Raw genomic sequence first — 23616 nt, 5'->3', positions numbered from 1 at the left:
CACCCACCCCCACTCTTAACTCTCCTATTTTCCCTTATTTTTTTAGTTCAGCTGGTTTGCAGGGCAGAGCGGATTGCTGCACCTCAGCTGATCTAAAAAACAGCACAGCTCACCAGCATTGATACAGAGGGTGATCTCTGAGCCCTGCGTGTGCACAAAGTGCATGTTAGGCGCGCATGCGCTTTAGGTGCGCCTGCACAGCTCACCATCATTGATACAGAGGGCGGTCTTTGAGCTTTGCATGCACAAAGTGCATGTTCGGCGTGCGGGCTCTCCAAACCAGTAGCAAAAACATTTGAAACCCACCCCTGTTTGGAATCTATATAAATTCTCACACATACACACATGCACACGCATCCACGTGTCGTTCTTTGGAACCTATTGGTTTTATAGCCGGCTATTCCCTTTTTTCCAGTTATATGCTGGTCCTTGTGCATGGGGCATTTTTCTTTAATCCGTTCCTTCCTTTCATCAACTTTCTGCCTCATATCTCTTTCCTCGTATAGAGGACTATCATATCTTATTTTGCCTTTAAGTAGTTCTGAAAGTGATTTTCACTGTAGTAGCGGATAATAAAAATGGATGCTATCTGTCTACTTTCATTATATTTGTATAGAATTGTTTGCCTTTAAAAATGCAACATTTAATTTGGGTAATAGTCTTTATTTATAGTCCTTAGTCCTTATTTATAATTATTGATTTATGATTGTACTAGATTTCATTTACTGGGAAAGAAAATTCAAGTCCATTTGATCCAGTTTACTTTGATGAACTATCCAAACAATTTTCCTCTCCCACTCCCTAAATAATAATTTCCTTGAAATTATAAGTGCCTCTATAGTATAGGAAAATTCTTTTAAATTTGTATAAATAAGAATGTGCAGGGAAAGGGAAATACCTTATAGTAATTAATGCTTTAACAGATTCTGAGAGCTATCTTGTCTATTAGTGCTTAAGAACTACTTTGTAGTTCAAAGACATTAAAATAATCCAACTTTTGGAACAGTGGCATCTAGTAACATCTAGATTAGAATAGAATAGAATAGAATAGAATAGAATAGAATAGAATAGAATAGAATAGAATAGAATAGAATAGAATAGAATACCTTTATTGTCCTTGCATTCCACGAATACAATGAAATTTGAAAGCTACTCCAGCACAGTGTCCCAAACACCACATCACAATCACACTACAGAGTTTTAAAAAATATAATAATAATAATAATAATAATAATAATAATAATAATAATAATAATAATAATAATAATAATAATAATAATAGGACTAAATCACAAATGCACTGTTTGATTCAAGACAATTATTGCCTTGGAAAAGAAACTGTTTCTCAATCTATTAGTCCTCATTTTAAGACACTTCCCTGATGGTAGCAGATCGAAGTATAAATGTCCAGGATGAGAATGATCTGTGGAGATTATTAGTGTTCTAGAGAGGAGTCTGGTCTTCGCAATCTCTTCCAAAGAAGAAAGAGAGCAACCAATGATTTTTTGTGTTTATAACTCTCTGGAGCATCTTATCTACTGCAGAGCATCCAGCATGCCACACCGTTACACAGTATGCCAAAATGCTCTCGATGGTAGACCGGTAAAAAGTAACCAGCAACTTCTCACCCAAACCACTCTTTTTTTAGCAACCTCAGAAAGTGCAGGCACTGTTGGGCCTTCTTTGCAGTGGCCATAGTGTGGACCGACCAAGTAAGGTTGTTGGAAATGTGAGTTCCTAGAAATTTAAAACTATGAACTCTTTCCACACAGTCTCCATTGATATATACTTGGAGAGGCTCTGCTTTGCATCTTCTGAAGTCTATAATCAATTCTTTGGTCTTTCTGATGTTCAGGGTGAGGTTATGACTCTTATACCACAAGACCAGTCTGAGGACCTCTGACCTATAATAGGCCATCTTGTTTCCTCCTGATATGAGACAACAACGTGATGTCGTCTGCAAATTTTATTATAGAGTTAGTGGGAACAAGAGGGAGTGCAGTCATAGGTGTAGAGTGAATACAAAAGGGGACTCAGCACACAGCCCTGTGGAGAGCCAGTGCTGAGAGCAAGAATGGAGGAAAAAATAAATTGGAGAGACAAATTTTACATATAAATATGTGCAACAACTATCTTTTTAACAAAGAACAGCTTTGTGAAATGAAAATTTACAGATGTGAGAACACTGGGTTTGTGTAGGTGCTTGTGCATGTAGATTTCATTTCTGGGATATCTCCATTGTCAAATCCTGAATTTCCCATTTAAGATTGCAAAAGTGTTTAGCTTTTTAAAATTATAGTTATCATATATATTTATATAGCGAAACCGCCTCTCCTTGTTTCCATGCCTGTTTCAAGGCAAAACTTTATATAGAGGTGAAATCTCAGAAGGTGGCAGCACTTGACAGACCTTTTCTGAGCTCATCTTTTAAAAAAAACGTGACCATGGAACCCTATGTAAGTGGCCTGCTGCTTCAAGCCTTGTGATCTTCACTTCCAAATAGTCCCAGTTTACTTTTTAGTTAATCTACAGGGGACTATTTATATCATTTCCCCCTACAAAGATACTTAAAATCACTATATTCTTGTTATAATAGATGAAATATATTAGATTTAAGCATTTTTCCCCTGTGGCTTTTCTTTCCTAACAAATTCATTAAATTATTTTTTTGCAATTGGCAGCAGAGGGACAGTGATTTTAAGCTAATTTCATGTAAAAAGAAAGAGACCTTTCTCCTCCTGGAAAATATGTGTGTATATGTATATATGTGTAAAAAAAATAAGTGTGCACATAAAAAACGGCCATTGAATCTGTGTGTGCTATTCTGTACAGAAGTGCAGAGACTGAAATTTTGGCCTAGTACTTAATACAGTCCTATGACAAGTTCAATGACTTTTTAACTTCAAGTTGCAACACATCTTGGTATGTACAATAAATGTGACTGAACCTGGGAAGGTGACAGGGGAGGAGGATTTTGGTTTATTTGTGAAGAAGCAACACGGGCCAGATCTGGGCGGGGTGAAGCAGTTATTTCAAGGATTCTGAATTTATGCACTGCACATCTGCCTGGGAATTTACAGCATTATATCTTTTATCTTGGCTAGCATTAAATATGTATTTCTGAAATTGAAGTAGTTTTACTACATAGTGATACTGTTGCACGAAGTTCACCAGTATTTTATAAAATGTAGTAAATTTATAGACATTGTCACGAAACACATGCTTCTGAATACCTCCAGGCCTCACTGCTGCCATCACCTCCCATGATTTCACCACTGCTAGCCATAAAAAGGTTGATCAGGACTCCAAACGCTTGGGAGAAGTACAAGAAATTTTAATTTATCAACATGGCCTTTCTTCTCGATAATTTGTGCTCATCTGATCTAAATTCTGAGTGTCTAGTGAAATTACACATTCTTAATCATCATGTGTAAAGTTAATCAGGATGTTAAGTTGCTAGGAACATCTTTAGGAGCATGCCTGGGGGCTACAACAGAGGAACCATCCGCTTGAACTATTACATACAAAAATAACAACACAATTTTAGCCCCTAGAAACTTTTAGGGAAAACATTAAATTGCATGGTTTTGTCATGAAAGAATTTATTATGGTAATATAAAATGTTTGGTCTCTGTTAAGTTATTATGTTCAGATAGATTTTAAGCACAAATAATAGTAATAACTAATAGTGAATATTAGTTGATTACTTTCACTGTCTCTGAAAATTTATCTTGGAAATCTGTGCTTTAGATCATTGGTTTACAATACTATATTTTAAACTGTAGTTTATCTATTTTAAAAGACGTTGTCTATGGATGTCATTGGGTGTCTATATAAACAGACCTGTGTACAACTATGTTAATCCTTCGGTGGAATGTGTTACTAAGAATAAATTTCTGTTTCTGTAGCTTTCCTAGATATGGTGTAGAGGTTGGGTAATCTGGGGTATGGAGAAAGCCAAGGAAGTTAATCTGACTAATTTCATGACAATCTGCTTGAATGACATTAATCTATAATGTGACTTAAATTAGCATAGGTTTAGGAACATATTTTAAAAAGATATTAAATGCATTTTCCAGCAAAATGTAGGGGACTAAAAAACAGTGAAAATTTACTACATGAGCGGAATTTGTTGTTAAAGGCTGGTGCAGTGGTGATGGTTGAGTTCATGATTTGGGGTGCACAGCATGGCTGTGTTGTTTTACATAACCTTTGTTATTTAAACAAACATTAATTAATCAGTCTTAAATATTTAGATTATATGCAAACTATTAAGTGTATCTTTCATTAGAGTATGGTACATAGCAAGAGGGAAATAAAGTATTCTTGATTCAATTATTGTATGATGAAGGGTTAATTCTACAGAAAATATAAATATTAGGAAAACAGTAAATAGAAACATCCAGTTAAAATAGTGGCAACAAATAAAACATGGGTGTCCAACTGTCTGGCTTGCCTGGACTGCCTTGGGCTGCATATAAATATAACTAATAATGTTAGTTATAAAAATTGCATAATGTTAAAAAAGTTTATAATCTTGTTTGCAGTACTAGCTATCCAGGGCTTCATGCAGCCCACGGGTTGGACATACATGTATTAAAAAATGGCGGTTACGTTACATTACTTGTGTTAATAGTATTATGACGGAAGAATATTATATATAGCCCAATCATTCTATTGTCATTAAATATATGGCTTCTGTACAACTTCTGTTTTAAAACAGTTTCTAACAATAGTTTGCTGCTAAAATGGCAATAGTTTGCTGCTAAAATGGCATCCACCAACATTTCTTTATTCTCACACATTTCCTGCACGATTCCAGATCTGCTTCACATGTTGGGGGAATTTCAGTAGGTCAGAACAAAGGGCTATCCTATTTTATGAAATCTATTTTTACAACTTTCAGTATAGGTAGTAGAAGAGTGTAGAGATAAAAATGCCAAACTAGAATTAAATTAGTATAAGTGTAAATATAGTTAGCATAGAAGCTCAACATCATCACATTAGTTGTTTTTTTCTACAGCATAACATTCACTAAATGTCAAATTTATTTTTAGATAAATGAATTGGTGGATGCCCGAGATGTCACTATTGGATCCTGGTTCGAAGCTCATATAGAAAATGTAACTCGAGCAACAAAAGGACATAAAAATGGAAAAGCTCAAGGAAAGAGTGGCACTAATTACAAAAGGACTAATGGAAACTTGAGCCAAGATCATTCTAGAGAAAATACAAATAATTTGGACAATACACCTTCTACATCTTATACAGATTATATGGATACTGAAGATATTATTTATCGTATCAAGTATGATGAGTAAGTGCTGCTGATATTATTATGTGGATGCCATTGAGTATATGATTGATATAAAATAAGAAAATGGGATCCTTAAAACAGGTTCACATTTTGACTTCAAAGGAAATAGTATTTTAAAAGTTATGAATCATGTCTGATATCGATAGATAGATAGATAGATAGATAGATAGATAGATAGATATACAGAGAGAGAGTGAGAGAGAGAAAGAGAAAGAGAGAGAGAGATGATTTGGGGGAAAGTTTGGATATAGTATTTACTTTGGATGTTTTTCCTTTTAAAAGTTCAGTTGGCTGTGAGACATGAAGCCATATTCAGAAGCCATATTCAGTATTAGAATTAGGATGGGTATATTTCTTGTGGAAGATATTAATGTAGTTAAATCAACACTTAAATTGTTGAAAGGTACCAAACAAAATTGAGATACTCTTTAAGATTTGGGATTCTTTTTCCAGTGTTTATTAATATTTATAATGTGTTTTTATCTGGGTAAACATGAAAATCTTATTTCCTTTTATTCAAGGAATCAAATAAGATCCATATAAATGCTTTACCATGAGTAATACCGAAGGGAGATGGGAAAAAATTACTGGATTTACTTACAAAGGAAAGCAACTACAAAATCTGTGTCTAAAAACCAGAATATTTTAAATTATTACATTACATCAAGGCTCTTCAAACTTGGCAAGTTTAAAACTTGTGGACTTCAACTCCCAGAATTCCTGAGCTAATATGGCTTGAGGAAGAATTCTGGGAATTGAAGTCCGTAAGTCTTAAAGCTGTCAAGTTTGAAGGCCCCTGCATTACATCTTATACACACACACACATACTAACATCCTATAGTTTTAGTTGGCTATTCTCCCATGAGCTGTTCAGAGTATCCAGAAGTGGGAGGTGCTTCAATCTCTTCTGGAAAGGCTGGGCTTAAAACTCCAGGATGCTCCTCCTCCTCCACTGGACACCTCCCCAGCGTCCCCCAGTTTTAGCTCAGCCTTCATGGTAAGAGGTTGTGCACTCCCTGACTGGAATGGTTTTCTGATTCAGCTAGTCAAAATTCAGGTTTGCTCTTGGGTTAATTCGGCTTGTAAATTTTCCCCCAATTAATTTGGCGATTTCAAGGCTTGTGGCTCTATTAGGTCATCCCCCCGATCAGTTTGAGAGCAGTTCTTTGTGGCTGGCAGAGCCTGCCACTCCGCAGGCAGCCTGAGACGGCTGCTTTAGGCAATTAGCTTATCTAATCCCCCGATCGTCTTATCTCTGCGATCTTGGCAGAGTGCTCGCAACCATGGCTCACTTCTCCTTGCCATTTCGAAAGACAGGATCATATATCTGACAATTTAGAGAGTCAGCAGCAGCAGCTCGTTAAACTGCTCAGGCAATTAACATCGGAGATTCTGCTTTCCCGCCATTTTCAACGGCTGGCATCAAGTTCATGCCTAAATATCACAGGCGCCATTCCCCACTGGTTTCCCTTCTTGGGGACCGGGGCAAGTACCTTCCCACTCCACTTCCCTGGCATTATTTCTCTTTTATCTTGCTGGCGTTGGATAAGCAGGCTAGTCCTTGTTGGGGAATGCTCTACCAGGGAAAACAAGCTCCCAGTTCTAAGCACCTTGTGGGCTGGATCTGGCCCCTGGGCCTTGAGTTTGATATCTCTGCCATACACCACTGCATGTAGGCAGTGGTGGGATTCAAATAATTTAACAACTGGTTTGCCCAGGGTCAGGTTGGCTGTCATGAGAGGCGTGGCCCATCCCCGTCCTCCAACTCTGGCACACATGGGGGACGAGCCTCCTGTGACAGCCAACCTGACCCTGGGTGAATCAGTTGTTTAATTGCCGAAAGGCTGTTTCTGAGCTGTTTTTCTGCACATTGGTCTCGCAGCTGTTTCAGCCTTCAGGACGTGGCTCCTTTAAGAGGTGAGGTTTCCGAGGAATGAGAGTTACCATAGAGACAAGGAGTTGTTGCTCATGTGGGAAGGTGAAAAATTGCAGGGAAGTGGAGGGAGGGATTCTTCCCTCCGCGTGGAACTGCGTGCAGGAAATGTTGATCAGTCTGAGCAAAAGTGAGAGGGGTGAGAAATTAAGTTGGCAGCACAATCAAAGCTAGGCCCAATGTAGGGGAGACTGCAGGGTTAGTTTGGCAAGGCAAATTATTATAAACCTCCCTCCCCCACCCCTACTCCCACTATCAAGCTGGATCCTTGGTGCAGCGCAGTGCTGCAACAGAAAAATGGGCAACCGAGCAGCCAGCATGAGGGAAGGAGGAGGGAAAGCGACCTTCTCAAAATAAATGATTTAGGAATTAAGTAAACTGTAGCAATGTAAAATATAAAACTTAGGAAAATCTAAGTTGAAATAGGAAGGGGGTTCTATTGTGATATAAATCTGTCTATCACTTTTTTGGCAAATTAGTTTTGAACATCATATGCAGCAAATCATTTATAAACAACATAGGACTGAGCTCTTGAAAAAGAAGGGTCCATTGGCATTTGTAGAACCTTGACACATGCCTAAATTGATTTAAAACATCACATGGAAGAAGACTAATTTCATTTTAGTTATCTATTTACTTTCTGGCTCCATAAAATTTTAGACTGAAATAGATTTTTATTATGAAAATAACCACTAAAATTGACTGAAATGTTAATACAAAATAACCACTAAAATTGACTGAAATGTTAATACAAAATAACCACTAAAATTGATGGAAATGTTAATGCAGGTGGGGAAGCTTACAGATCTGTTGGATTCAAAGTTCCATCAGTCCATGTTGGAATGATCAATGACAGAGGTGATTGGAATTGGTTCTTGGGTATTATAACAATTCAAATCTGTTGTTAGCTTGACTCTACTGTCTTGTATGTTTCACTGAATAAATTTCTTCCAATAGATTATGTAGGAAATCTATATTACTGATATATGACACAATATCAGTAATGAAGTTCAGCATTCATTTTCCTGGTTACATTGAGCATCCTAAATGACTACATGCTGTGTAGATGTTCTGTGTGTAAGCAAACTATCAAGCTTTTCTGCTTATCTGTCAATACTAGAAACAGCCCAAATTAATCCACTGTAGAAAGAAGACCTCTTTAGCTGCCTTCCAACTTCTTCAGAGCATTGCAATTTCTTTTTAGTTTAATCTATCAGCACTATATGATATATCAGACCAATAAACACACTATGGCTATAGTAGAATCCTTTAAGTCTGAATGTACTTTATTCCTCCCTCTTTTACCTTTAATTGAATGGGGACGGTACTGTTAGAAGCTTTTTCATAAATCTCTTTCTTGGTAGGAGATCCAGCTTTAATTTTATGTGACTGTCATCAGATCTTTCCTTAAATCGTCAAGAGTCTAGTACAACCATTGGAATATCTCTTCCAGACTTGCTGAAAATGTTTTGGTAAAATTAGATTACCTTGTTAAACTATTTTTTATGTATTGATGGTGAGAGTCTTTACCTGGATGGTAGCTCAATGCTCCGTAAACATAAAAAATAGCATTCAATTTAACACTGTTTAGTGAAGGCTGTGTAGTTCTATCTAGTATTCATTCGAACATGGAATAGTTTGCTGAACTGCTTGTATATAATCTGTGCTGCTAATTCCACCCTTAAAGCTAGGATTTTGTGATTGGGCAAAGTTCAGTGGTTTTTTTTAACCTGTTTTGAAATAATTCATAGGAGAAGTTGTATAGATCCGAAACAATGGTCATCAAATGGTAACTTTGGAATCTTTTAGGTATAAAATGCACCTTTGTGTGTAATTATTTTGTTGACGTATTTCTTCATTGTAAGCAACAACAAATTTTGGAAGTATTTTGTGTATCTAATTATACTATGTTTTGAGATATGCTATATATTTATGCATTATTGATATATCTGCTTCTATTAGCAATACCACATAATTTATTTTACAAATAAGTACAGGTTTATATTTCAAGCTGAAGTTTTTACTTAGAAAACAAAAAATGGCATTGTATGGCATCAGACTGCTTTAAAGGATATGCTGAGTTCTGTTGCTCTGTGCCAGGGATCCTCAAACTATGGCCTGCAGGCTGGATACGGCCTGCTGAAGCAATTAATTCAGCCCACACAGCACTATGAAGCTGCCCTGGCCACATCACCGTGCTCACCCACCGGCCCCTGCCCTTCAGCCAAGTGCAGGTGTTACTTTCACGGCAGCCTGTGAGGCTCAACTGGAAGGTAAGGCCAACAGCAGGGGAGGGAAATCTGCTCTGGGCCCATTGCACTCAGCTGAAGGGCTGTCTCAGTGGTTGGGGGTGGACATGACGAGGCTCAGCCACATTTTGCTGCTCTGGGCTGGGCAGCAGTTCAGCTTTTCCAGCTGGCCGCGCCCACTGATCCCTGCCTATTCTTCCTTTTCTCCTTTGGCTGGTGGCAGAGAAGAAGGTAAGACACCTCCCAGCCCATCCCCGCTTGGACTCTCCACAGTTTCTGGGCCTCACCTGCTGCAGCTGCCAGCAGCCAGGGAGCACGAGGCTATACCGCCCACATTGCTCCTCCCTGCCAACCCGTGACCTTTTGCCAAGCGCGGGCCTTACCTTTGCAGGTAGCCACAATGAGCAGAGCGCTGCGAGCCCCGCTGGCTGGAACTGGAAGGTAAGGCCAACAGCAGGGGAGGGAAATCTGTCCTGGAGCCACCGTGCTAGGCTGAAGAGCTGCCTCAGGTGCTGTGGATGGCGAGCCTCAGCTGCCTTTCAGGCCTGCCTCTCGGCTTCCATGGGGCCTCTGGGCACTTGATGCTCACTCCCTCACCCCTCTGCCTCAGGCCCTGCATCCAGCCCGCGACCGGGGGATGTGCCACCCAGTGCAGTGCTTTTCCCTGAGGGCCGCCTACTCAACTATCCACCGGCTGGACTGGCCTGGAATCAGCACGTCACCCTGCACCTGTCCTTGACCTCCTCCCGCCCACCCGTTGGCTTCTTGACGCGACCAGAGACTGCTGAAGTCAGGGGAACCGCAGCACTGGGCTCCCATGGCTGCGAGTGCCAAGGCGTAGCTAGAATTGGAAGAAAAGGCTGTACGGCTCTGGCGGAAAGAACCGGAGCACTACCCGGCAGCTTGGATGAGAAGGTGCAAACGAGGCAATGGCTGTTCTTGGTAACAGCCCACCATGCCAATTTGTGCCTTACTCCAGTTGGCACGCTGGGCTCAGTTTCTGGCGAGAGTATCCGCCACCCCACACCTTCTCATCCAAGCTGCCAGGTGTTGCTCCGATTCTTTCTGCCACAGCCACGCAGCCATTTCTTCCAATTCTAGAAGCCAGCAGCTGGGTGGGAGGAGGCCAAAGACAGGCGCAAGGTGATGCTCCGCTTCCTGGCCAGTTTGGGCAGGGACTGGAGAGGCGTGCGGGGATGGCTCACCCCAAAAAATTATGGTGGAGCCTTGCAGCTTTTATCTGCCAGCTGGCCTCTGGGCAAGTCCCCTCCTCCCTTCCCCTTCCCACAGTGTCCTGTTTTTCCAAACACCCAGGCCAGGCCTGGCAGCAATTCCCAGGGAGGCACCCTGACCGAGGAAATTTAGGCTATATCCTGCAATTTGCATAAACTGCTCCCTCCCTTTTCGAAATGGCCACCCAGTGCTTCTGTCGGGTGCCCAGGGCCGGTATTCTGTTGCGACCCCAAATGACTAGCCTTGGGTGCTTTTCCTCACCTCCCCCCCCTAATAAAAAAAAAACCTAGAGCAAAAACTTCATGCAGTCTTAAAAAGAATAGAAAAGGGGGTTGCTGCGTATTGTTTAATGGAGAGCTAAATTGGCAAAATAGACTGCCATGCCTACCCAGTCACATGACAACGGTTATGCCCACCCAGTCACATGATGACTTAGCCACACCCACCCAGCCGATCTGGCCCTCCAACAATCTGAGGGACCGTGAGTTGGCCCCGTTTAAAAAGTTTGAGGACCCCTACTCTGTGCCAACATATTTAATTCTCAGTGCATCCAGAAAGCACAGTCAACTAAATGTTTATCTTTGATATTGTTTTGTGCATTGTTATTATCTTGGAATTCTACTAATGAAACATATCATTTTGGATTCTTGTGAGCGTTTTTACACTGCTAATTCTTCTGAAGCAGTAATCTTTGCTTAAATTTTCCCACTATATAACATCTAAGAAATGCTTCACCTAAATAAAATCCAGGATTAGTGGTTATGATAATTCAAAAATCTATGTAAAATCATGTTGCATTTTTTCATTTGCTTCCTTATTAAATACTTTACTCATAACATCACCCAGAAATCTGTATTCAGATTTCAGAAAATTAGTGAGAAAATATGGCGTCTCAGATAATTATTATTTTTTTATTATTGCTAATTTATATAACCAGGAACTGATCATTAGCTCGCAGTATCAATTTATTCATTAGAGCAAAGAAAATCTGGATGATATCCTTTGCATTTTTTTCTCCTTTCTGCATTAATTTTCATCCCAAAATATTAAGCTTACTTTTTTACTGTTCTCACTGAAGGTTTTTCAGTTTGCTACAATAAATAAATTTATTTTAAATACTGTTATCTTTCTATCATACCCAGTTAGACAATTTTCCCCTATAGAAAACATGCATAGCAACCATAACTATACTACCAAGTTTCTCATATAATAAGGCCAGGTCTTTTTTTTTTTTTGAGCCCCCCCAATGACTAGGCTGTCTTTTTTGGGGCGACTTAATTTTCCCCTCTCCCTTGCATCTTCGGGCGGGCGGCGACGGCTTGGATGTTGACCTCGGCGTTGGTGGGGCACTTCATATCAGGTTCAACACAGGCAGCACCATATCCAGGTGTGCAATGAAAGTACTTCCTAACGGCAAGCCCCCCCCCCACCATTCCCACCATTTCGCATGTCTTAATATAGGCCTTAATTTGGAGGGAGGGGCTTAATTTCATTTCATGCCTATAAAACATTCTGGGACTTCCTATTGGGGGAGGCCGTATTGTTGGAGAAACAGGGTAGATTTATGGATCCAAGGTGAAAAGTATTGTTCATATTCTGTCATATTTGCATTTATGTAGTTCATCATTGTGAGGATTATTTTGGAGCATTTGTGTAAGACGTTCAACCTAAGGAATTCAAAATACAGTACATACCAAATTCTGAAAATTTAAATCTTCAGAAAGATTTCTGAAAGGGAAATTGTGCATTCATGCTATACGAATCATCATGTTAGGTACATATTTTATAGAACAAGTGTGCTTCCAAAATCTCCACCCAGTGCTTCTGTCGGGTGCTGCCAGCTGGCTTCTGGGGCTGGCTTCTGTCGGGTGTTGCCAGCATGTTTTTACTGAAAAACATGCTTTCATCATTTCTGATTAGCTTTTTGGGATGAAATGAAAATCACTTTCACTTGATTTTTCCTGTGTTTTGGCAGATAGTTCTGATTGTTAGACCTAACTATGCTAATCTTTTCTACCTTAGTTAATACATAGATCTGTGCATGAACCCGGCCTTGCATTAATGTTTTGTCTTATATAGGTTGATGGGAGACAATGTTCTTGCAAATCATTTTTAAAAAACAAATTTGTTTAACAATGAATTGTGTTAGCTTGAGAACTGTTTAATATTTGGATCTGGCATAAATAGTTGATATAGATTCAAAGAAAATAAGATTAAAGCATATATTAAATTCCCAAATATTTATAAATAGAGAGTATGGGTTTTGTTGTGGATCCAAGTGGTAAATGTAATGTAATGTTTTTATCTTCAACTAAAGAACACGTGAGAAAGGGATGAAGGGAGTCTAAAATCTTCTGCTTCAGAAAAGGTTTAAAAAAAATTTTTTTTTACATAGGGTTAACATTTTTGCCTGAATCGCTTTATAAGAATGTAGAAATGCAGGCTGTGGTCAAAGAAAGCTGATAGTCTTTTCTTAATAGGTAACCAATTGCTAAGAAAGGTTACCATAGAGATGAAGCACACACGAGGGTTCCGCTATGTTAACATTAATATTTAAAATTAAAACAGGTCTGTAGGGTTGCTTTCAGAAAGCAACTATATTGAATTTGCTGGACTTTTAAAAATTGAATATATTCATGCTTATGCTCTGTATCTCTTTATATCCATCCCTGTGATCTTCAAACCCTGTTTCTTTGACAGCTTATGAATGTCCTTCATAGCTTTTTTGTCTTTTCCCTTTTTGCTTGGGAGTTCACGAAAATTGGTTTGGATATGGTGGTAAACAATCATTCACTTAAAATTAAAAATGTTTTTTTTTTTAAAAAACTACATTTTTACATGAGAAGAAAGGCTTTTTTTTTCATTTTTCAATCTGTGGTTTAAATGAAAGGAACATTATGCTCTGCTGTCCTTTCTAATCTACTAGTTTTAACATAGCTTGATTTTTATAGCACTTTCTCCCACGATAATTTTCTTAATTTAGCATGGGTGAAAATAAATATGTTTTACTCCATTATAAAACACATTACAATTATTTCTCTTACAGATTTTACATACTGTATTTTGGCTAGTTGATATGTAATCCCAGTACAAATACAATATTTTTTTCTCACAGCTTTGTGTTTATCTTCCATAAATTGTCTTTACATTCTTCCAGATAACTCTGCCATTTGTTTCTTTAGAACAATGTATAATACAAGCAAATGGAAGTTGGAAAATAGATGAATAATTTTGTTGTTGGTCTGAAATTTGAGTTGGTGTTTATTATGTCCTCTAACTTATTGGAATATACTGTTGCAGTCTCTTTCACTTTGGTGAAGAGCTTAGAGCCCAGTTCAGGTGATATACATTGCCCATTTATGATGGGGGCCTGAGATTAGTTATTATCCATGTTACTGTACTAAATAGTGGATAAATATTATGATTATATGAAGAATATTATGGTTCTTATTTTGCTAGTGGCATAGTAAAAAGTGCTTATTATAATATTAACTATATTTTTCTTTTGATGTTGATTATGTGTGTGAATATTTTGAACATTGTCACAAAAATTTAATTGCAAGAGGTCAGATGTTCTTGTGCAGCACATTTGATTTTTAAGTATTTGAAAAATATGGACAAAAAATCAAGAAACAAATGTAGCCCTTGGTTTTAATTTTCATACTTCACTTGAATTTCTACAGGTACCTAGATTGTAATATGAAACAATGTCTTTTGTCCAGTTCATATTTTGTACACCATCATTCCAAACAGCAGAGTGAGGAAACTTCTCCATCCTCACTGGGACTACACTGAACTTCTCCCCACCAAGTGCTATCAAATGTGTGAAACTTTGCCAGAGAAAGCTTCCACTGAATAATACATGAAAACTAGAAAATTGGAACAGAAATTTTTATATAAATAACAACAGATTTATTTCCCTGCTGAGATACATGGGGAGAGAATACGTTTCTGCTTCATGCATGAAAAAATAATAATGCTTTCTGTGTCTTATTTTATAAAGAAGTTGGTAACTTTTGCATGTTGAAGGATGGAATTTCAAGAGACTAGAAAATTTTTCACTTGAGGCTTTCCAGGTTGAATGATAATGACTTGGGGGCAATTAGCTTAGACCTTTAAGGTAACCATTCTCAACACTAAGAACTTCAGTGCTGAAACTGCATATTTCAATCATGAACATGGACCAAATAATTGAGGGCCTAATGCTTACTTTGAATCACATGTTAGATATGGTTTTGTCTTGGGGCTGTGGGAACTTGATCAGAAGTTGGGAGTTGTCATTGACAGAAAACTTTTTAATTGCTTTAGAATTCTCTATATCAGCTCCCTGTGGCAGAGAGGAAAGATCCATTGGATTGGCCCATTGGATAAATCTTATGGGTTTCAGAGGGCACATGGGAAAGTTCCCAAGATCAATGCATAATTCAACTGAAGTTTAGTCTCCTTTTGGAATGAGACAGTGGTTGAAGTTTTGGATTATATTGTACCTACATGATCTTTCTCTATACTTGGATCACAAAAGATCCCCTGGTTTTACAGGAACTCCAAAAAATGAAATGGCAGAAGAAATGCCTTGTGCATTGCTAGAGGAAGGCAACAAGCTAGTCTAACCAAACATGAGTAAGAATGTTTGTGTGGGTTGATTAGAATGACAACTAGCTATTTTCCTACTCTTATTACATCTGCTGCTTGATGTTTTGCAGTCTGTTTAAGGTAATCCATTATCTCCTTAGGAGGATGGGTCAGAAGATCACCTGAACAGCTGCTGTGAAGATTTTTCAAGACATCTGTTAGATAAAATCTCTTTGGATCATCACTTTATCTTCAGTTGGACTCCAACTGTGCATGACCTGTAGGTTGACTGAGGCACAGTTTTGTGTGGTTATTGGAGTCCATTGGTCCTAAGGAAGTGGGCATGGTCCTTGGAGCTTAGAGTGTAACTACCTGTCTTGGCTGATCAAGGCCTCCTAGGAGGTGATGTATGATTGGATATAATGGTGGTGGTGAGAAATTCATCCTTGAGTAAAGAGGCAGTTTCACCTTTTCTTAAGGAGTGGTCTGCCCTTTCTTTAGATCTCTGGATCTAAGTGTTGGATAATTTGTGGCCTATATTTAACCTTCTGTTTTGGGCAAGATTATTGAGAAAGTGGTTGTCAGTAGATTATCTGGAAGCAGATTATCTGGAGACCTTTCAGTCTCCATATATAGGAGATTGAATCCTATAGGCTTGAAATATAGTATCAGATGACATTGATTGTTCTTCTGAATGATCCCTGGTAAGACTGGAATGAGAATGGTGCATCCATCCGAGTTGTCTTTGATTTCTCAGTGCCTTCAGTACCACCAATCATGGTATGCTTCTGGACCAGCTTGGGGGGTTGGAAGTGAAGATACAGTTTTGTGGTGGTTTTTCTTCCAGGATCAGTTCCAGTTAGTGTTGGAAACAGGGAGATATCAAACCCTTGACTTGATTTATGAGGTACTTCAGTACTTCTTTCTCTACTCCCATAACATCCACAAGTATTTTGGGCCCAATTGGCGAAAGAAAGCACAAGAACATATTGGTTGGAAACATGATGTAACATTTTTCATCCTGCAGTAGATAGACAATGGCTAGGATGATGATGATGATGACGATGATGATGATATCAGTAGAAATCCATTGGGTCATCTATTGGCATGGAATTAAATAGATAAGTATACTAACTATATACCTCAACTTCTTGCTGCCAAGTGATGCCGTTAAGGTTCTCAGTCACTAATTGTGTAGGTCAGCAGTGTTTTTATTGTAAAACTATAGCAACTATAGTCTGAATGAAACTTATATTCATATTAGGCTATACTCTTGTTCCAAACTCAATAAGTGACCATTGCCTTGGGAACAATTTTTCCTCTATCTTTCAAGGCCTTTCATTCTGTCCACTATACATTTTATTTTGTGCATTGTTTGTGCCCTTTCCTGGATTGAGAGGCCGTACTAACATTCATGCATTGGTCATCTCTTATTGCAACATACACTCCAAAGCTGCTCTTGATGATTTTTTGGGAGCTGCAGCTACTTCAGAATGTAACTACATGAGTAGTTATGAGTGTACTTTGGCAACTGGTGGTCCACAGACCACTAATAGTCTGTGAGAAAATTTTGGCGGTCTGCAGCACACCTGTGTCTGCAACAGGTGATACTGGCTGCAGATGGATTGATGCGCGCGGGGAGGGAGGGTAGCGCACGGGAGATTGCAGGATCAGAGCCCTCCCCAGGTGTTCCCTGGCCTGCGAGGGGAGGATGCAATTTCCCACACTTCTCCCTTCAGGAGCAGCAAAGCGCTCACTACCCCTCTGGCAGCCACCAAGCCTCCTCCCACCACGCTCACATGCTCAGTGGGAAGGAGGCGGCTTGGCGGATGCCAGAAGGGTGGTGAGTGCTTTGCGGCTTCTGAGGGGAGGGTCGAACCTCCCCCTCACAACATCTTCACCTGAGGGCATTGCTGGCAGCTCAGGAGGTCTGCACTCTTCCCACTGCTGCTTAGCCTCCTTGATGCATAGAGGCATGAGGCAGCAGCCACGACATGGGTTTGCTAGGGAGACTGCAGGATTGCCTCACCTCCCCGCCAGCCATCTGGTCTTCAGCACATGGCTCGTCGGCCTCCAGATATCAGATTCCCACCACCCAGCACCAGTTCAGAGGTTCCTTTCCCTTCACCCCCACCTCCGGGGACAGAGAGAAAGAGGGGGGGGAGAGAGACAAGACAAACACACACACACAGAAAAAGAGGGAGAAAGAGGGAGAGGGAAAGAGAGAGGGAGAAAGGGAAAGAAAGAGAGGGAGAAGGGAGAAAGAAAAAGGGAGGAGAGGGAAAGAGGGAGAGACACGACACACAGAAAAAGAGAGATAGTCAAGACAGAGAGAGAGAGAGAGAGAGAGATGAGAGATTCCAGTGTTTTGTTTTCTGTGGGAAATGGGTCCAAATGACTCTTTGAATATTTAAGGTTGCAGAAACAGGCAGCCAAGCTAAGTGCCTGAAGGACCCCATCCTGTCAGTGGGAGTCCAGGCGCTTCAGCGAGCAGCATGCTGGATTCATATTAGTGGTCCACAGGATTTAAAATTATGAATTTGGTGATCCCTGAGGACCAAAAGGTTGGAGACCCCCTTTAATGTGCATCTCTACTTTGTAAGCTACATTGGTTGCTAGGGGGCTTCTGGGTGGAATTCAGAATGCTGGTTATTCACCATTAAAACCCTTCATGAACAAGACTAGATTATTTGCACCTCTTCCCTTTTGATGATAAGAATTGGCATGTCTTCATCTCTTAAAAATGCAATTCTTTCATTATGTATGTCTTATGGAACAGCATTACCCTGAGATTTTGGTAACCTCAACCCCAGCCTATCTTTTCTAAAGACCTGGCATCCCTCTTTCCCCCAGACATGGGATTTGAGTTCCTGTCCAATGTGACTACCTCTTTGGTAAAATATCTTGGAATTTTTATATCAATGTTATATTTTATGCTATATTTTATGCAGTGTTATATTTTATGCTATGTATTTTGTTTATTGTTCTATGTGTACGCTGCCCTAAGGCATTTGAGAAAGTATATAACTCATCTGAATAAATACAATATTCATTAGATTCCACATTTTCATCTTTTGCTAGATTAAAAATTCCCTAATATTATGAGATTTCAAAGTCATTAGTATGAGCTATGCATACTTTATTCGGATTTTTACTCCCATTGTGCACTTTTTAAATTGCTGCTTGGCATGTAGAAGTGTAGCATTTAGATTAGTTTCTGCCTGTAGATGAATTGCTTTAAAACAGTGTGTGTTACAGTTTGTATGGTTTTTACATCCAAGGCCTACTTTGATTGTGGGACAGAGAATCTGTTTTCCTGGAGGCATAATCACATTCCATTCTGCTGTGTATGCTTTGCTGGTTTTTGGCTTAATACAAATGGAAAAGATGAGAAATCAAGTTTCTTTATTATAAAGTAGAGAAAGGAATTGGAACTGTCCTTGTTGCAAGGAAAGTTTTTTCTTCCATGAGCAATTTCCTGATTTTTTTCATGCTTGTTGGTATGAAAGTAGCTCCTCTTCTAAATATGAACTATAGGAAAGAAGATCTTGAGTAGAGGTGATGGATGGATGGATGGATGATGGATGGATGGATGGAGAATACAATGGCCAATGGACTGAAAGGTCTCCAATTGTGATTTATATAAATGCATCATTATAAAAGTTGTTTTCTGAACTAGAATTTTAAGAAATTTCAGTGGTTAGATATTTAATTCCATTGTATTTAATCTTTTTATAAAAGCCTTTTTTGATAACTGATATAACCAGAGATAGATGTGATTGTATGATATAATCATGAGTGTTAATCTGTAACACAGAATGTGGAGAAGCAACCCCTTTCTATATAAATAGAGTTTGTTTGTTTTACTGATAGAGATAGGTTTTCAAAAATACTGTATATTCAATCTGTTTTTATAAGTAGTTGTACAACTAAATTCATGCAGCCAAATGATCTTTGGCTTTCTATCTCTTAGAACAGAAACCTACCAAAGCTGTAATCATTTTGATAACTATTAATGTTATGATATGAATATATATTTAAAGTTTGAAACCTGTAGTTGTTTTTACATGTAAGAACTTCTATCTAAAGTCTCTCAATATTAGCCTAGACCAGGGTTGCCAACCTTTTGGACCTCAGGGACCACCAAATTCATAATTTTAAATCCCATGGACCACTAATATGAATTTTGACTGACGGTGGCTTGCTGACATCGGTGGGAAAGTTAGTCCCATATTGCAGAGCTGCAGTAGTTACAGGACTGGCCCTTTAGTCATCCTGGAGCAGCTGCTCCTCCATACGGGTGCACCGGCCTGCCCTGGACTGGAGGAACTGCTCCGGGATGACCAGTCTTGTGACTACTGCAGCTCTGGAATATGGGACTGACTTTCCCACCAACGTTAGCAAGCCACCCCGGGGCAAATTTCCCTCCCCCACCGTTGATCTTCCCTTCCAGTTCCAGCTAGTGTGGCTCTACTAAAGGTAAGGTTTGCGCTTGCCAAAGGGTGGGGGCCAGCAGGTGGGCAGGCCATGTGTTCCTGTGCAGCCTGTATTAAGTGCTTTGGGGGGAGTGTTTTGCAGGGGACATTTCTCTGCTGACCATCAAAATTTTTTTGGGAAAGGGGCATGTCGGATGATGAGGGCCTCATTTCCAATCAACCGATGTTTACGGGTCTGTTCCGCCCTTAATTATTTAAGTCACTCTTGTTCAAGGCTAAGAACACCGCACACCTTGATAAATCGATTCCCTCTTCACAACCAGCAGTTTTACAGGAGGAGTCAGAGGACTTAATTTTTTCCCAACCAGTTACTGAGGTGGATGTAATCCCAGTTCCACACATGTTCTCTGACCTGGTACAAAAACAATGGGCTTCTGCAGCGGTGTACCCCACCCCCACGGGATACGATAGGAAGTTTTACAACCTGCCACCAGACTTTTCCAACTCCCTAAGCACACCAGAAGTCGATGATCCAGACGTAGCCTTAGCATCTTCCTCAGCTATTCCCAGTGAAGCAGAGGAGGCGCTTAAACCGGAAGACAGGAGAGCTGAGTTAGCTCTTCGTATAGCACATCAGTCAGATGTGTGGGCCATAAGAGCGGCTACAGCACATCAGGACATTGCCAAACTGATAGCTGCCGCAGAATACTCTGCGGATGCAACATTCAGTGCGGTTTAATTTTCATTAAGAGCCATAGCATCCCAGGTTACAGCACAGCAATTACTATGGCTCAAACACTGGCAAGCTGACACCAAACACAGACTAGAAGCTTGCCTCATCTCCCATTTCGGGAGACAAATTGTTTGGCTCTGCCCTTGATCCACTCCTGATAGAAACCAGAAGTAAGAAAAAGATCTTCCCCTCTCTTTTTCATAAATCAGACAACAGGAATACCCAGTCCTTTCAAAGGGGTTCCTTTCGTCCCTTCTATCAGGGACCATATTCCCCAAGATTCCAGAGAGCCTCAGGATACAGATAGGGGCAGCAGTCAGAAAGATCAGACTTTGGGGACAGAAATAGAAGGGGTGGACAAGGTAAGAGACTGTTCCATGGGGCAGGAAACGGCATTCCGCCATCCCATATAGGGCCAATGTTGAGGCTCCCATTGGCGGATGGATGAAATTCTTTGGTGACCAATGGGATTCCTCTACCTCTGACTCTTGGGTCATGGATACCATCAGATTCAGTTTGGCTCTGGAATTCCAATCCACACCCACGAATGTCTTCACGAAATGCCCAGTTTCTAAGGACCCTGTTAAAAGAACTCTTATGCAGACAGCTATCCACCATCTGCTGGAGATGTGGTCCATTCAACCAGTGGCACCAGATCAACAAGGGCATGGTTTCTACTAACACTTTTTTGTGGTTCCGAAGAGTTTGGGGGTGGTGGAGGGAAGTTTTGGATTTACGACTCAATCGCTCTCTATTGTACCAAAAGTTTAAAATGAGCACATTACAATCTATTCTGCTCAGCATCAGACAGGGGGACGTTCTAATGTCTATAGACCTAAAAGGCATATTTACACATCCCAATTAGGCCCTCACACAGTAAGTTCCTCAGATTTTGTTATAACAATCTACACTTTGAGTACATCGCCCTTCCTTTTGGTTTAGCATCCACCTCCAGGACCTTTACTAAGGTTCTGGCAGCCCTGGCTGCCTATCTCAGGGGTAGACCCATCCGACTGCAGTGTTATCTTGATGACATTTCACTTTTGTCATTATCTACTCAACAGGCTGTAATAGATACACAGATCACCTTACGGTCCCTCCAACAGCACAGTTTTTCCATAAACTGGGCAATGAGTCACTTAACTCACTTAATTCACTTGGGTGCCATTATAGACACTGTGGAAGGGAAGGTTTTCCTCTCTCTAGATAGGCAAGAAAGCATTAGACAATTGGCTCAGGAGATCAGAACACTCAAACAGGTTCCCTAGGCTCATTTATCTAAATTATTGGGGAAAATGATCTCCTGCATCTCTATTGATACCTGGGCCCGGCTTCATGCAAGAACCCTACAATGGTTCCTGCTTCCATACCAACGGTCAGGAAGAAGCAACTCCTGGGTCACCGTACCATCGAAGGTCCTGATATCCCTTCACTGGTGGACCGTTCCGACCATCAACAAAGGTTGCAATTTCAAGGACCCCCTCAGATTGACCATCACAACAGATGCCAGTCTGTTTGGATGGGGAGCACACCTCCAGTCCCTTACAGCTCAGGGACATTGGTCCATACCAGAACAATCGTACAGCATAAAGTGGTTGGAACTCGGCAGTCCACCTGGCTCTTTGCAGTTTCCTTCCATAGATTTGGACCCAACATGCCCTCATCTTAACCAATAACGTCACAACGAAAGCCCACATAAACAGGCAGGGGGGTACCCACTTGAGACAACTCATGAGGAAAGCGGAGAGATTGTGCTTTGGGGCAGAAAGGAATTCGCTCTCCATCAAGGCGGAGCATATCTCAGGTCTGTCAAATACCCAGGCAGACTGGTTGAGCAGGGCCATGGTTGATCAGTTGGAGTGGCGCCTGCATCCAACTCTGTTTCAAGAAGTGGTCCAGAGATTCAGTCAACCAGTCATAGACCTGTTCGCCTCAACTCTCAACTCCCAAAGTTGATCTCAAAGTACCAGTCTCAAGGAGCGGAGAACATCAACACTCTCGGTTGTCGGTGGACCCCAGGACTTCTATATGCATTTCCCCCTCTTCCAGTGATTCCCAAGGTGATCCAAAAGCTTCTGGAAGAGAAATAGGAGCTGTTGTTGGTAGCCCAGACGGCTGTGGTTAGCAGATCTAAGGGATCTGTCATCAGCGGAACCATGGAGAATCCCGCCGGACAGAGTCTTGCTGTCCCAGAGTCTGATTCAACACCCGGACCAGCAATGGCTCCACCTAGCTGTATGGAGATTGAGCGGAGACAACTGAAATGAGAAAAGCTTTCAAACAAAGTGATCTCCACCATCCAGGCAGCCAGGCACCTTACAACAAATCACATATACAATGCCACATGGAATATTTTTTGTAGATGGTGTGCTAAATCTCATACTGATCCCACCTCTCCATCAGTGGCACAAGTACTAGAGTTCTTACAAGAAGGCCTGGACAGGGGTCTCTCACTGAACACTTTGCAAAGATAGGTGGCAGCCCTAGATTTGGTTGTCTCCTGGGGAGATCTGCGTTCCATTTCCCATCACCCACGCATTTGCAGCTTTATCCGCGGTGCCACAAATTTATGACCTCCAGTGGTACACTGTTATCCAACTTAGGACCTTAACAAGGTTCTCACCGCTCTCACAAAGTGCCCCTTGAGCCCCTGCAGACTACGAGTCTCCACCTTCTAACGTACAAGGTGCTTTCTTGGTAGCAATAACATCCGCAATACAAATATCGGAGCTAGCCTCCTTATCTGTCAGACAGGACCTCTGCATTTTTCATTCAGACAAAGTAGTTCTTTGCCCAGATCCAACGTTCATTCCAAAAATTCGGCCTTTCACAGGGCACAGGAGTTGGTCCTCCTGAACTTTTGTCAGTGGCCAACTCAAGGACTTGAACGCCAATGGCATCGACTTGAGTGAGGTGTGCTGTACATATATATTTAGACTGAACATCAGTCTTTAGGAAAATGGAGGTTCTTTTCATATCTCTTCAACATACCACTCAGGGGCGGGAAGACTTCTCTTCGACAATCGGCAGGTGGTTGAGAGCCGCGATTGCTAAGACGTATGAGACTCAATCATTACCAGTGCCCAGAGGCATAAAGCACATTTGACCAGAAGTGCCGCAACATTGGCGGCATGGGCCACACA

At 40.6% G+C, this 23616-nt stretch overlaps 1 protein-coding gene across 2 annotated transcripts in view; it reads left to right on the top strand.

The window, feature by feature from the left end:
- The window catches only part of UHRF2 (ubiquitin like with PHD and ring finger domains 2), a 74837-nt gene that overhangs the window by 16461 nt on the left and 34760 nt on the right, over positions 1–23616 (top strand). For both annotated transcript variants that reach the window (XM_026703726.2, XM_087926672.1), the window contains exon 3: positions 5058–5317. In XM_026703726.2, the coding sequence (XP_026559511.2) occupies positions 5058–5317 (260 nt within the window). The remainder of the gene's footprint in view (positions 1–5057; positions 5318–23616) is intronic.

The sequence above is a fragment of the Pseudonaja textilis genome, chromosome 2, assembly GCF_049901715.1.
Source record: "Pseudonaja textilis isolate UNSWEBS1 chromosome 2, rPseTex1.2, whole genome shotgun sequence".
Lineage (NCBI taxonomy): Eukaryota > Metazoa > Chordata > Lepidosauria > Squamata > Elapidae > Pseudonaja > Pseudonaja textilis.
The sequence above is the reverse complement of the archived record's forward strand: the minus strand, read 5'-3'. Positions and strand labels throughout refer to the sequence as shown.